Below are 15,972 nucleotides of genomic sequence, written 5' to 3' on the forward strand. Positions count from 1 at the left end.
AAAGTACTTTCAATCCAATTTATTTTCATTCTGCCTGCAGAATTTAAAAGTTGTCTCACGAAAATCTGCAAGTCCTTGCTTATTTAAAGCACAGGGACTGCTGATAGAGGAAGTTCCATCAGGACACTCATATTTCATTTCCCTGTCACAAAAAGCACTTGATCTGTCCTGCACTCTCTGATCAGTGAGTGACAGAAAGCCAGAACACTCTCTGTCTTGGACAGAATGAGGTTTATAGCCTGGTTTCATCTGCAGTGAAATGGAAAAAGTGTTCCTGTACCACACAATCTTCCCACACTCACCCCATCAGCATCGTGCTCTGCACTAGCAAGAAATAAAACCTTGATCATCCCTTGCTGGGAAGAACTTGAGTGCATTCCACCTGGCTAGGGCAAGAAACAGCACTCACTGCCAGGCTGGGGGCTTTCCTCACCACATATTTCATTTCTCCTACACCAGCCTCAACCATGCACAAGATGCCACAAAAAAAAGTGTATCCATAAAGTAGCTAAGCCCAAGGTAACTGTCTTGCTGTCTAATAAAATTAAACAAATGAATTTTTCTCTAGGTACGGTGGAGATGAAGGATTTTCTCCCTCAGCCTGCAGCCATGCACAAGATGTGTCTTCCTCTGGAAGCTGGTTTCACATGGTGGCTTAGATTTTCCCACTTTGTATCTAGCACCATTTGAAATCAGTGTTCTAGGAGCAAGAATTACAGCGTGGGAGGAGACCAAGCACCTGCTCACTTCAACAACATCCTCTGCTCCTCAAAGCAGCCCCTTTTCCAAAGATGATTTTTTTGCCAGCCATCCACTTTGTAACATCATCTGATTTCTAGACACTTCTCCAACCACTGTATGCACCCTCCCAAGGCAGGGCCACACCAGCACAGCCTCCTGCTCCTGTACTTCTGCTCAATAAACAATGGATATGAGTTCAAGGTGTCCAGAGTAAAGTGATCCGCAAGTTGCATGAAAACCAACGTGCTCTCTCTTGTACCTTGACAGGCAGAGTATGCTTGATACCCAAAGACTAGGATCAACCTTGAATTTACTGCCTCAGAGCAAAAGGATTTCCACCTTCTGCTTGGGGGCTCCATCACCACAGGATTCTCATCCCAGAGCTCTGCAGACACAGAAATTCCCCCCAACAATTAGAGCTCAGCAGTCAGACACAAAGTGCCTTCAGCAATCCCAGACTGGCTTGGGTTGGAAGGGCCCTTAAAGATCATCCTGTTCCAACCTCCTGCCATGGGCATCATGAAGGTGCCACACAGCACACACAGAACCCACTCCTTTTTCCAGAATCACTTTTCAGCACACACAGAACCCACTCCTTTTTCCAGAATCACTCCCCAGTTTGCTGCTGGTACCTCCTAGCAATATTACACTTCTCCAGCCCTGCATCCCAACCTAGAATGAAGCTGAACTCTTTTTTAGCCCTCCCTGCAGCCCAGCGTGTTCCCAGACATGGAAAAGCTGATCCCTGTATGGATGAAGGTTTGATCAGAGCACTGAGTAGTCATCTCTAAAGAATGCATAGCTGTCATCTCCAAGAGGATCCTTCTCTGAGCCAGGAAAACGTCTCTTACACAGGCTGACCGATTTCTCTTGGTGTTCAGAGTCTCAGTTTTTGTCTAGCACCATTTGAAATCGGTTATGATGTAGGGGGAAAAGCAACACTAATGGGAAACTTCCTTCCCTCACCCCCCAGGTCACAAACAAACACCATGCAGAGCACCACCTGGCCTCCCCAACACCACTGCCTTGCTGTTCTCTGACCTGAAGTTCCCCCCACAGGCTGAACATCCTGCACACAAGAGGACAGTCAGCATCCCCTCCAGTGAGGATGGGATGCTTCCAGACAGAGAGAAGCATCTCTTCAAACATAACTCAGCTTCTTCAACTCAAGCAAGCCAGGGCCTGGGTGTGACAACACAGCCACCCAACCTTCTGACCACTTCTACTCCATGTGCTGTTTGTTTGCCTTAACCTGTTCTTTACACAGAATTTTTTTTTTTCCTTCTAAATAAAATTGTGTGCTCTATGCTCCTGGGCTCTGTCTCAGGTAGAGAGATCACCTGGTTCCCTCCTGGACAACACCTAAGTGCTGCAAGTCTCTTCATTTCAGCCCCCAGCTCCATTTTCACCACCCTCAGAAGTATTCAGAGAATCAGAATGGTTTGGTTTGGAAGGGACCCTAAAATCCAACCCCTGCAATGGGCAGGGCTTAAATTTATACTGATATTAAGTGTGACACTGAAAACCCACCAACCACAGTCACTCCACATTATTTATCCCTAAACCAGAGAACTCTGGACCTGTTTTGTTACTCCCACTGCCCCTGTCACCAGTAGATGGCAACAACTCATTTTTATTCCATGCAGCTTTCCCTTAGCAGAGTTCACGTCCCTTTAATTATCAGTTCCAGACTCCAAAAGGAAATAATTCATGCAGCACTGAGTTTTAGAAAAACAGCACAGGACTCATGACAATTAGGCCCAATTAATTTGTAGTGTTTAAGTCAGATTCACAGAATCACAGAGCAGAATCCCAGAACGGTTTGGGTTGGAAGGCAGATTAAAGATCATCCCATTCCCAGAAACTTTGCTTATCCCCTCAATGCTCACTGCAAACCCAAACTCCACAGTGGAAAGTTGTGCAGTCTGGCATCATTTCCCCACCAACTCACTTGGAGCATCACAGCCACAAATTGCAATGAAATACAGCATATGAAGTTATTTTTTCTATTCCACCCTCTGAAAGGCTTCACTCTATCAGGCAGCTGACTCCACACACGGCAGTTCAGTACATTTCAAGTGTGAAACTCACACAATTTCTGAATCCACTCTCCTTCACAGGTCACCTAAACCCACCAGAGCTGTATTCCCTAAGTTCTGCATTTGTCACACACTGGATAAAAGGGCCAAAACACCCTCTGGGCTTTGCCTCAAGTGTTCCACCAAAACAGCCCCAATTTCCTCTTCTCCATCAACTTTTCACCAATTTTTTCAGGAGACAACACTAAAATTTTGGAGGATCTGGGAAATTCTCTGCAATTCTAAAAAGAAACCCCAAAAGGTGCTTAGAAAATCAAACCCCATCCCCTACACTACCGCTGAGTAATTCTGTGTACAAACTGCAAACTTCAATCTCAGCAGTCTCCACCTGATATTTGGGACATGAAAAATCATCTGGATAACAATGGGAGAAGAACTGCTCAGCTCAATGATGAATGAAAGACAAACACTTACTGCTAAATAATTTAACATTTTTATTTGGAATATTACAAATCATGGCTAATCTTTACATCCAGAGAGAAGAGCAAAAACACAGCCACTTTTTACAGTGATTTCACTTCCCAATTAAGAACATTCCAGTGTATTTCAGCACATTGCAGATGGCACACAAAGCAAGCTGAGCTCCTGACCAGCACCACACTCAGTCCCAGTCACACATCCCAGTGTTTACAAACAACTCTCAAACTGAGCTATCAGCCAGGCCACGAACAGCAAATCCTTCTGCAGAGCCAAAGCCCTTTTCTAACAACCACAGCCTATTATGAACTCCAACAATACGACTGCTGGGATTGTCCCAAAAAGCCCTGTACAGCCCCAAACAGTTCTGTGCCACTCCAACAATCTGTTGATGACAGGGAGAGCAGTGCCAAGCAGCCACAGACAAGCCAGAGCACTTCCAATGCTGCCTCAGGCATCTGAAGTGAGGCTATTTGGGTTTTCTGTGAAAATTAGAAGCTGCCTGGATGCTGATAGTGAGATTCATGGAGCTAAAACCTGTTCTAGTTAAGATTTGGGGTTTGCTGAGGAATTAGAAGTAGCAGTGATTCTAAACTAATGGCAAACACAGGTGGGAACTCCTGGAGTCAGAATCTGGACTAAAGCATTTGCTGAACAAGCACCAAGCAGCAAACACGAGACCACCACATCTACCAGCACTCACACAACTCAACTGGTTTGGCTTTCCTTTAACATGGAAAGTGAGTGACAGGGAAAAGCTTCTGCTTCTAAACAGGAATCTGATGGTAAATCCAGCTTTTCAGAGCTCGATTTAACATCCCAGTCTGCAGCCAGAGGTTAGAAATGCAGAATATGTGATTTCAAGTAAAAAAGCAAGGAAGGTGGATCACACAGCACCCATTTCTACCCCTGAAAGCAACAGAAGGTCTCCAGACCTGACATCAAGGCTCACTAAAATTGAGCACCCTAAGGAACTTCCACTGTGCTCATGACAGGACAGGGCCAGCACTGAGCTCTCAGCAGTTCCTTTGATTAGGATCTCCTGTCAACAGGCAGGGGATGCCTTTGCTACAGAATTCTTCCGTTTTTAGGTCCAACAAATCCACTGCAGTCTCTGGGAGATTAAAGCAAAGAATCAGAAATAAAAATATAGCTTTTTTCCTTCTCAAAAGCAAAGGAAAAGCTATAAAACTCTGATTTCAAGGCACACTTTAATTCATTATATATACAGCAACCAACTTCGGCAGACAAAGAGGTAGAGCATATAAGATCTTAATTGTGATAGTTTCCAAAAGACATCGCCCTCAATGGCACCAGACTCATCAGGGAATGATCAACAACACATTTCAGAGCACAAAGGAAACAACAGAACCATTTACACCACCTCTACTGCAAAGAGGGATGGGAAGGACAGCCAGGTTTGAGTGAGCAGAGCTCTACAGGAGAGAGGAGAATATTGGACATCTTCTGTAAGCCAAGAGGTGGCACTGAAGGCAGCAGGCAGCAGCAGCTGGCACTGGGACAGGGGAATTGCAGCACTCCCACACGCTCTGGCATGCTACAGGTACTGCCCTTCCCCCAGCTGACGTGCACAGAAGGACAGGGAGGGGCCCAGAAGGCAAAGCAGGAGCTGTGTCAGCTATATGCACACACACTTCTTATCCTATCAAGCACCTCCTCCTCCAGTTCATCAGCAGAGCAAGACACAGCACAAGGAACTCATGGACAGCCACTCAGTGCAAGGGCAATCAATCCTTGTGCAGCTCTGACATCCCACTGCAAAGTCCCTCCCACCCCCAGCAAGGGCAGTCAAGCTTTACACATCTTATATTCGGCAGAACTGGGAGTGCTGTCACGTTTCCTACAAACAAAAAAACAAGTCAGATCAGAGGTTTTACATTGCAAGAGGTTTTACATTTACACTGAAAGCACATCCTTAGTTTTGGCATTAAAGCTGCAGGTAAAGTCACAAACTAGGTCAGTCTTTAGCCTCCCTTTACCAGCTGCTGGACTGAGGAGATTTTAGCTTCATTCAGCTACTGAACTGTCAGCAACGACCCAAGGAGCAGCAGAGCCTTTGATCCAAAGGGATCATTGCAAGTGATGACTGGTATTACCAAAAACTAACACCAGAACAGTTACAGGATTCCCAGAACTCCACCAGGTGCACCCTGGAATTCATTTCAATTACTGTGTGTTGTTTAGCATATATTTCTGACCAAAAATGAAATATTTGTTTGTGTGGATTTTGATTGTGCAGTCCACTAACAGCAACTTTACAATACTTACACACACAAGAATTAAAATTCACAGTGACATTCTTATATATGTCCCAAGTTCTTGAATAACTTCTGTTCTGCTTTAACAAAAAACCCACGCCATGCCAAACCTCAGTGCTATTACTCCAAGTCTCTAAGGAGTTCCACACTCCATAAGAAAACCTCCAGAATGACCAGTGTTTTGACACACCACACCAGTAATTTCTCTTATCATGTGTAAAGGTAACTTTGGAATGAAGAATTCTATTCTATCTCCTGATTCATTTTTTCTCTCCAAAAATAAGCCAAATTAACCCAGAAAACAGATCCTATCTTAATTAGAAACATCTTTCTTCAGAGTGAAGATGATATTCCTTAATCTATGCATTATTTTGGAATAAACTCCCAAGGTTAATGTTCCTATAAAAACTCACCAAAAGTACTGAAAATTCACCTGCCCTTTACAAGTCAATGAAATCAAGACTATGCACATGAAAAGACCTTTGCATTAAGCTGGAATAAGAGAACCCATCACCTCCTCAGAATCTATACAATGGAGAAAAGCAACAAAAAAAAAAAAAAAGATGATGCTGATTTAAAAAAATAGTTGTAGTTCCAGCTCTGTTGAGATAGCAACGACAAAAGGAAAAGTCAAGGAAAAGTCAAACTGAGTGTCCTGTCTGCAAAGTTCTCTGTTCAAACAAGGCTGGAAGAGCCAGATTTTGGAAGAGCTCATTTGACCCTACACAAGTGCAGGAGGAACCCCAACATTCATCACATGCATCTCACTGGAGTGAGCATTAGGTTAAAATAGAGCAGAGGACATCAGCTTCAAAGCAACTGAATTTTGATTCTTTTCAGGGCTACAGAACTCTGGATTTGAAAAAGAAATCACCTTTTCATAAGAAGGTTTCAAAAGATCCTTGTTAGACACTTCATTTTTTCTCTTCTAGAAAGCAAAAATGCAGATGAGTCAGTAATTGTGAGAGATGTGATCTGGTTTTCTCCGAAGGGATGCACAACTGCCTTTAGAGTTTCAGTGCCCAAAGGTGGTTCCAGCTTCCAATGAAGGGAATTAAAAACTATTAGCTAAGAAAAGTAACTCACCACTGGGATGGGTGCAGACATTCTTCTGAGTATTGTAGGCAATACTCATTCTTCAAACACAACACCAAGAAATGTGATTTATAATCATTGGAAGCTCTTACTGACACTGCTAAATGATAATTCTCTATATATTATATCCTGTTCTCCCAAAATGAATGAAAAGTTAAGAGATTTTTTTCCTACAGGAAGTCAAGGTTCCCAGCTAGAGAGATTCCACACTCCTGAAATTCCAAGCAAACCACAGTAAAAAAGACACTTAAGCTGCATTGCAAAAAGTCCAAATGAAGTGGAAAGGTATACCTTTTCATTAATTCATTTCTGCAGTTTCTTCCATCTCAGCTGGGACATTAGCTTTTAAAATACAAATTTCCTTGCACTTCTCATCAACTGTGTACGAGCTGAACAGCAGAAAGGGAGAAAGGTCTAATTGAATGTCCCATCCAAGGGCATTTCACACACACAAGAAACAGAGGCCAAGGAAAGATCTGCTGTCATTTGGAGGCTACAAACCAGCAAGGATCAGGGGCAGGAAGCACAGCAGCTCACAAAGGCTCAGCTGCATCAGGAACTCAGAACACTAAACAGGGAGATGGAGGCTTTCATAAAAGGAGATTAGATCAGGGTTTTCAGACAAGAAAGAGCTTTAACAATCAGATGTTCAGAGAGGAAGATGAAGGGAAGCACCAGGCACAATAAGGCTTTTCATGCTGTCAGATATTCAGGAATGTCACAGACTTTAATTTTTGATGATGCTGCTTTAGATCCCTCCTGCTTTCTACACCCTGAGAAGTCTCTCCACGGGTGAAGGCAGCAAGTGCTGCCCTGAACTGCCAAGAGCTCTCCTCTGGCCCATCCAGGCTGCAGAATATCCAAGTACTGAATAAAAGCAGTGGCTCAAAAGCACAAATTGCTCAGAGCACACTCTGGCCCTTGGATTGATATTCCACTGCCTATTTTTAAAGCTAAAACCTCACTGGATAAAAACCACCTCCAGGACTCTCCCAAGTCCTCTGTGTGGACTTCATTACAAATATGAACTACAGGAATATTCCCTCTGGTTTGCTTCACTTAAAGCATCCCTTCCTTTGTTTCATGTATTACAGACAAATCCCAACAGATTCTGGAGAAAGACAAATCAGTTTTGATGAGATGCTCATCCTGACATTCCATGTGTACCACTAACCTGCTCTGGACTGTCAGTGTTTTGCATTTTACAAAATACTTCTCTGACAAAAAGGTTTCTTTCCAGAAGATAAAATCAGACATCACAGCAAAAAGCAATGCACAAAGAGGAATTTAAATCTCCTGCCCCTCCATGAAAAACCACACATAAATCCCAGGTGTTTTGAAGATAGTTTAAAGCACCCTACATGTCTCATTAAAAACAGAACACTAATTGCTTGTGCACAAATCTAGTATTTTACAGTTGACTCTGCAAGTTTTTAACATAGGGACACCAACACTGGGGCTGCAGGAAGAGAATAAAAACCTGAAAAACTTCTGGCAGCACAAGCTCATACAACCAAGACTCCCCCTGGCTTTAGGGGATAAACTGATATGTTTGAAGCAGATGGACAAAATACTTTCCTTGGCAAGTGGACACTGCCAAACACAAGCTTGAGAACAGGGTTTTTCCTCCCTTGAAATTAGTGCAAGTGTTAATTAGCAGCGTAGCTGAACAGCAGATCCAAAACCAAAGACAAATTCATGGTTAGGCTTTAGCTCCCATCAGCTGCTGGGAGGAGCTCACACAAAATCAGACATTTGAAAAAGAAAGGGCACACAAAGCTCAAGGAACTTAAACATCAGCACAGCTTTGGCTCAGTCATTTGGAAACTTGCAGTATTAATAAAAAGGAAGCTTACTCACCCATTCTGTGAGAAGAACTTCTTGTAGATCCAGAAGGCTGCCAGGAGCACCACAACTACCACAATCACTTTAGGAAGAAGTGAAAAAAAAAAGCACCTTAAAATGATAAAGATCATCTCCAGCTCACAAAAAAGCAACAAAAATTTTGCAGAAATGGCCTTGTTTTCATCTACAGGTCTATCCCACCTCTACTCCCCAAAAAAAAACCCACAACCCAACTTATTTATGGAATGAGCCATGTAAATTAAATATTTGATTCTTCAAGATAGTTCAGCTCAGAACCAGTGACCACCAGGATGGCAAAACCCCACCAGCTCAGAAACTAAAACAGGAATGACAAGGGCCCAGTGTTACTTTTTACAAGTTTGTACAAATCTGGATAACAAAGGCAAGGACAGAGGATGGACTGAACACTTCTGTTCACTGGCAGAGTTATTTACTCACATCCCCAGTAAACCCAAGCCCTGAAATTTATCCAAGTGGCCAAGTTGTTGGAAAGTGCCTTTGAAATGTGACCTCACCACATGAGAAAATACACATTTCACACTAAATTAAACTATAATAGCTAAGCAATCTTTTTTTGAATCATGCAGCTTTAACCAAAAGTCCAAAATTATCCTGTTGCAGTCACAGGTGATTGGAATAAAATGTTGATTTTCACATAAAAAAATATAATTTGTGTCATATTTTTTTAAGGTTTTAGAAAATACTTACCACAGATGATGGCTATAATATATCCACCTAAAAACAGAAGGAATCAGTATCACAAGAGGAACACAGGTGCTTCTTACTCAAAGATTATTATAAAAATATTCACAGAGCTGTTTCAAGTCAAGTACTTCTATCAACACAATCCTTGAAGCAGACTAACTTAAACAATAATATTTAACTTAGAATATGAATATTTTAATTAATTTTAACAAGCCCTATTTTTCACATTAAAATAAAGAAGGAAGCCGCATTAAATTATTTCTCCTGAATATGAAAGGACTGTTCTCTGAGCTGTATTTTCACCTAGTGGAGATTTTGCAGCCCATACTTACTGAGCTGGCAGGTTGGCACTGCAGGCACCCACTGGTTGTTTCCAATGTACTGAATCCGAGCCTCCCCGTGCAGGGTGTAGCCCGTGTAACATTCAATGGTAATGAAATCCCCCACCAAGTAGGAAGGTTTTTGTCCAGCTATCACTCTCCCATTACTTATGACTGGTGTTGAACCAGAACCTTCAGACTCACCTGGAAAGAAAAGGGGAAAAAAAAATAGTACATTTATTACTACATCAGAGATAAAAAACTTGTCAGTCTGCTCCTGATTTCAGCAATTCTACTCACAGGCACAGTGCTGTAAAGCACCCCAGGAACTCTGTTCTTGACAGGTCACTGTCATCTCTGCAGAGCCACCAGGGAAGGAGCAGCCAGCATTGCACCTGATCAGCACAGACTCTCCTTGCCTATAGGCAGCCTTGACTGGAACCAGGACCCCGTTGGGGATCTTCGGGGCAGGACACACATCTGCACTAACTAATACAGGAATTTAAAACAAGTTTAGTGACAATAAAGTTTATCTCATAACTCACTAACTCATTCCACAAACACAAGTTACCTTCAGGTAAGAGAAATAGCTCAGCACACGTCAGAAGTTTAACTCTACCCCAAGTTTAAGCACAAATGTTCCCTTTAGCAAACTTAAACATCACTGTCGATATTCATTAGGGTAATACAATCCCATGACGTGGCAGCTCAGAAATCCTTACTGGTTCATCATTTTTCTGAGCTCTAGAATAATTTCTAGAAAGTAGGAGCTGAAGAGCTGCATTAAAAAACCACACAAAGATTTCAACTACTCGAGAAGGATACTACAGCATTCCTCACTGTGCATACTCCTAATTCTCTGTATCAAATATTTTCTTCTGTATTCCACATCTCTTCTCCTGCCTTCACCCATGAAATCACTAGAACACCAGGATGCTCTATTTTAGCTAAAACACTTTCAACACGCAAGAGAAAAGGGAATATTACAGAAAGTCTTACTTTCCTCACAGGTTGGTGTTGGAGGATCCCAGGCGTTATTTTCCTCACAGGTAATTACCTCTGCTCCAACCATGTAATAGCCTTGATTACACTCAAACACAACTGAGTCCTTGTATCTGTAGGGAGATCCAAAGCCAGATTTTTTTCTCCCATTTTCAACTCTGGGGTCTTCACATTTGACCACTGAAAGAGGCGAAACATTTGTTAACATAAACATTTGTTAACAAATGAAAACAAAGCTTGGAAACATCTGTTAACACAAACACTGCACCAAACACAACATCTTTTTCCCTAGTGTCAATTTCCCCAAGTTGCTTTGGAGAAGCTTTGTAAAAACATTGATTCCTGCACTTCCTGTGGCTGTGTTTTTAGGAACAGGATTCTTCCTTCGCTTTTTACAAGTCCTAATCCAGCCCCCACATCCTTGCCCTTGACATAATTTTTCTGCAGGATTTGTGGTCTCCAAGTTCCTTCACTTTGGCCTTGTCACTTCTACCAACAAGGCACTCCCACAGATATTTTTCAAGCTTTAACTTAAATTTTAGCAATACTCTGTGTCATAATCCATCCATATCCACCACGCTGATGTAATCTCACTGGAACTGTACCAAACCTTGTACCAGAGCTATTGTTCCTTCTTTCCTCGAGGCAAAGTCCATTCTCCCCACCCCACTTCCAAGGAAAGGGAACAGACACTGTAACAAAGAATGAAAAACCCCAACAACCTCGACATTCTGGAGGTGGCCCACTCCAAACTCCGTTTGAGTGTGCATCAGCTGCGCAGTGAATGGTGTCTGTGCCAATGAGGGAGAAGGGATCGCTGCCCTTGGGGACATCCCGACACCTGTAGGTCACTGTGCTCTGGTACACGTAGCTGGCTCTCTCCTCGTACTCCCCGTTGGCTATTTTGGGAGGTGGCTCACAAGGAATTACTGTAAATAAAGCACAAAAATCGGGCAGATTGGTTTTGCTGTGTTAGCTGGTTCATCTCAAAGAGCAAGCCTTGGTTTTCCAGTCATTTCACTGAAAATCTGACACAGCCACTCGAGCTACAGAACCTCAGCTTCAACAGGCGGTTGATTTTAACATGAGATAATAACATGAGATAATGTGATTTTAATAGGAGATAATTACCACCAAAACTGACATTTTTCAGTGGTCAATCCTCAGGCATAACCCAAGCAGTTAAGAAAAAAATCATCTCTGTTTTCCCATCATTTTTTATACTGGAAAGTTGGTGGCAGAGCCGTTTTTAAATGAACTGCCCCATCTGAACAGAAAATCAAACACAGCAGTAATTCACTTACTTTCACAGTAAGGCAGAGGTCCACTCCACTCCACACCTTCATTCTTGATATCACAGGAAATCTCGTCCTTACCCAGTAATCTGTATCTGGACAGGTAACAATTTTGAAGAAGTGAAATTTAAATTTCTCATTTCTCCAACAAGCACCACAAAACTGGTTCTTATCAACAATTCTATTCTATGATTACAGGGACATAACACTGCAAGGTTTTGTGGTAATGAGAACAGAATCTTGCTTATTTTGCTGACAGTCTCCATTTGAAAACAAAACAGAAACAAAAGAGAAATCACTAAGGAACTGTGGAAGTCTTACCATTTTTAGAAATATCCCCTAATATTAAAGTCCTAAAATTACTAATACTCAAGGAAAAGAAAAAAAAAAACCTCCTTAGTGTTGTTGACTTAATTATTCAATAATGAAGGATGAAGAATCTATATCTACTCTCTCTGCCACAGGAGCATTAAAAAAGTCACCAGAGGTAACAATGCAGCTCTGCAGAATCTCACTAAAAAACTTAGGGTTGATGCAAAGAGTAATTAAACCAGGGAATCAAATTAAATTTTGCTGTAATTTCATTTGCTACAGGTAGAATTCAGACTTCAGGTCAGAACTGGAACAGAAAATTTGGGTTTATTTCAAATCTGGTGTAAAAAAAAAAAAAAAAAAAGAATCATTAACTTCACCAAAACACTTACCCTTCATTACAACGAAATGTCAATTTTGAACCAAATGTAAGATCCGTTGGATCAAAATAACCATTTTCCAAGGATCCTGGGTAAGTACATTTTCTTGCTGGGGGAAGGGGGGAGAGGGAAGAAAAAGAAAAGAAAAAAATCTACATTTTTGTAGTTACGTACAAAGACAAAATCTTTGGCACTTATTTCTCTTACCTACACCAGCATTTTCCAAGCTTCATTTAAAATATGGCAAAACCCTAAGTCCCACTTGCAAACCAACTGAAAATGTTAAATATCAGTGGGGGAAAAGGGGTAGAAAAACTTACGTGAACAGAACACCTCTTTGGCTGACCACTGCAAGTCATCACCACACGTCCAGTTCAGGGGCTTCCCTTGGACCCTCACGTATCCAGGCCGGCAGATGAAGAAGATTTTGGTGCCAGGTGGAAAATCCTGGATATCCCTGGAGCTCTCGGCGAGCTCTGCATTGTGGAGCCGCTCTGGCTTGGGACACGAGCCTGGGAGAGGAGGGAAAAAACAACACAGCACCTTAGCAACGAAAAGAGAAACACACTGAGGTGTAACAGCACAGGAGACAAAATCATACAAGGGCTCTTAAGGATACATATAAGTCATTCTTAATTTTTTAATTTAGGTTTTAACTGCATGCAGCGCCCAGCTCTACGCACGTACAGGGCACGTTACTCATTGTTTCCTCAAGTTCTTTAGTCATTCTACCAAGACAATGCACTTCCTTCCAGATTCTATTTTCAGACTTTTGTCTGTTTGCCTTAATTTTGTAGTTAAACACACGACTTCACTCACTGTACATCCATTTCATTTGCTGCATGAAAAATAAACAAGCCAGCCCCACTCACAGAGCAAATTGTCCTTTCTTAAGGAAAAAGGAAAGCGGGTCCAAGGGACACAAAGCCGAGTTTAAAATCGGCTCCAAGGCCAGGCTGGACAGCGGCAGGTGTCCCTGCCCAGGGCAGGGTGGAACGGGATGCGCTTTGAGGTCTCTCCCCACCCGAACAATGTCACAGTTCTCTCTCTCGATTCAAACCCGGCCAAAGCCTCGCGGTTGCAGCACCGCCCTAGAGCATTTCCTTCCTGCCAGCCTCGCCCCCCCGGCGGGCCCCGAGGGCACCCCGAGCACCGCGGGGACCGGAGCGGGGAGCAGGGCACAGGCACGGGCACCATCCCGACCCTGACCCCGACCCTGATCCCGATCCCGACCCTGACCCCGATCCAGTTCCCGATCCCGATCCGGTTCCCGGCCCCGATCCCGATCGCTCCTCCCAGCCGCGGCCCCCCGAGGGCTCCGCGCCGCGCCCGCCGCTCCGAGCGCCCCTTCCCCACCGGCACCGCCCGCTCGGGGCAGCGAAGAGCGAGCAGCCGCTGTCTCACCCTGAGCCCGGGCTCCGCCGAGCTGCCACAGCACCAGCACGGGCGGCAGCAGCAGCAGCGCCGGCACCGCCGAGAGCCGCCCCATGCCCGCAGCGGGGCCGCGGCTGCGGCCGCTCCGCTCCCTCCGGGCGCCGCCGGAGACGCAGCGCGGGGCCGGGTGCGCATGCGCGGCCCGCCCCGCCCGGCCCGCCCTCAGCGCCGCGCCGCCATGGCCGGGCCCGCCCGCCGGGGGCCCTCAGCGCCGGGGCGGCACCGGGGGCACAGCTCGGGCCGCTGTTCGGCCGGGGATCGCTGGTAATCCGCGGACCGAGCTCTCCGTGCCGGTGTTACACTCAGGGCTGCAGGGTAGGGCGGTTTCCCGGCACAGCTGCTGTGTTGTGATGAGTTAATTGCCGCGCTAATGGCGCAGTCCCGGCTCGGCTCAGCGCATGCTCGGGGAAGGCTCTGTTGACCCGAAAGTGTGATGTTTAGCAGGGTAATAATCGCTCTTCAGCTGAAGAATACATGAGCCTTGAGTATTTTACATCAGGATCTTGCTTTACTTCATCCCTAAAGATAGTTCTTTCGGGGATGCCTTTGACTAAGGGATGCTCCTTTTTTGTGGATTAGGATTGAAAATACACAAAGATCTTCTTCATTTTACAACACCCTCAGTGCATTACAGCCCTGGGTGCGAGGAGATCGAATCCTTTCCTGGGCAGCTAAAGGAAAGAGGAAAAAATCACAGTGTGTTTTGGTGCCATACTTGGAACACCAACAGTGATAAATTAAAAATAACAGCCAGCTCAGGATCAACACTTCTGTGCAGGGCTGCTCGCCTTTGGAAATTAAATCCCGTGTGTGACAGAGCAGCGTTAAAATAGAACAGCCAAACAATTTTTAAATAATCAATGCAGAAAAGATTTAAAGTTCTAGGTAGGCGTAAAAGAAGACACAGAATTGTCATCATCCATCATCTGCTTTTATTAGGTGAAGCATTGGTAGAGGAGCAGGGCACATAAGCATTGCTGGAAGGAAATAAAGATGTAAATACAGCTGTAATTAAGACATTAATTAACACGTGGTTACTCCCACCCTTGTGCAGGTATGTTTTGGTGGGCACAGGGGGTTATGGCCAGTGTGTTATTGATTGTTTCTTCCTACCAAGGCTTGGGGTTTTTCAGTTTTTTGGGGACAAAGGAAATACTCTTCATCAGGAGCAGCACGCAGAATTCCCTCCGAGGCAACACCTGCACTCTGTCCAGTCGGAGCCTCCTTAGATCCTTACAGTAACTGCCAAGAGCAGAGGAGCATTGAAGATTTACAGTAAAATGTCCTTTTTTTTTGCTACAGAATTCCAGTCTCCACATGAGCAGTGCCTTCCTTGCTGCAGGGAACGAGCCGGGTGCCTGGTCAGCCGCAGGGGATGAGATCTCTTTCCAGCCTAGGAAAGGGATGATATCCTGGTGTTGAAATCAGGATTTCCTGGCTTTGTACTGCGGTCTAGAGGTTCCATCGCCACCCAGAGAGAGAGGAGGGAATTTTTGGGAAATGCTTTGTTTCAAAGAAATCACCCCAAAACAACCCAAAACTTTATTTATTGCTTACATGTCCCACTTTGTAGGTGAAGTGCTGTTTACAGTGAAAATTCACTGCTGGCTGCGATAGAACCACCATAGAAAATAGATTCACTTGTAAGTAAAAACACCATTTTAGCAATAAAAAACCCCAGGAACCAAGTTCAGTGTCCTTTTCTGACTCTACTACTGCTGAGGCAGTTTTTCTGTTTTTTCATCTGTACAAATTAAAATCTGTACAAATTAAAAGCAGCTTTAAATCAGAAGCAAGGACTGGTCTCTAAGTCTGACCTGTTCACACCAACCATCCAGCTTGTGGAAAAGGAAAGACACGCTTTGAGGGTGGTGTCAGAAAGAAAAATCGGATGTTTTTAAACCCCAATAAGTTTAAAAATTCTTCTATTCAGCAAAAGAAAATATTCTATCAGAAGATGAAAGGGAAAGAGGTTTCTGCTTGAATGATTGTATTAGGAAAATAGTCATTCAAGGAGACAATGCAGT

General features: G+C 43.9%; 1 protein-coding gene across 4 annotated transcripts; it reads right to left on the reverse strand.

Moving 5' to 3' along the window:
* Positions 1–3,254: 3,254 nt before the first annotated feature.
* CD46 (CD46 molecule) lies at positions 3,255–14,049 on the reverse strand. 4 transcript variants are annotated; one of them, XR_014616713.1, is made up of 13 exons: positions 13,916–14,049; positions 12,832–13,023; positions 12,524–12,620; positions 11,829–11,914; positions 11,247–11,453; positions 10,522–10,704; positions 9,823–10,011; positions 9,535–9,726; positions 9,206–9,232; positions 8,492–8,558; positions 6,923–7,020; positions 6,411–6,464; positions 3,255–5,118 (listed from the first exon to the last, which is right to left on the reverse strand). XR_014616713.1 is itself a non-coding variant. In XM_084220804.1 (12 exons), exons 1-11 carry the CDS (start codon positions 13,998–14,000, stop codon positions 6,428–6,430), a joined length of 1,362 nt encoding a protein of 453 aa, XP_084076930.1. In that variant the 5' UTR covers positions 14,001–14,049; the 3' UTR covers positions 3,255–5,118; positions 6,411–6,427. The 4 variants fall into 4 exon arrangements, 3 of the variants coding, with proteins under 3 accessions (XP_084076930.1, XP_084076928.1, XP_084076929.1); XM_084220804.1 differs by lacking the exon at positions 6,923–7,020; XM_084220802.1 differs by lacking the exon at positions 6,411–6,464.
* Between the last annotated feature and the right edge of the window lie 1,923 nt (positions 14,050–15,972).

Source organism: Fringilla coelebs (genome assembly GCF_963513975.1).
Source record: "Fringilla coelebs genome assembly, chromosome: 23".
Lineage (NCBI taxonomy): Eukaryota > Metazoa > Chordata > Aves > Passeriformes > Fringillidae > Fringilla > Fringilla coelebs.

Bases quoted from the DNA above. Each gene is read 5' to 3' on its own strand.
- CD46 (XM_084220802.1), bottom strand. From the start codon at position 14,000: ATGGGGCGGCTCTCGGCGGTGCCGGCGCTGCTGCTGCTGCCGCCCGTG. The intron at 12,621-12,831 runs GTAAGTTTTTCT...CCCTTCCCCCAG, and splicing joins CAAAGAGGTGTTCTGTTCAC to CAAGAAAATGTACTTACCCA. The intron at 9,727-9,822 runs GTGAGTAGAATT...TTTTCTTTCCAG, and splicing joins TGCTTTACAGCACTGTGCCT to GTGAGTCTGAAGGTTCTGGT.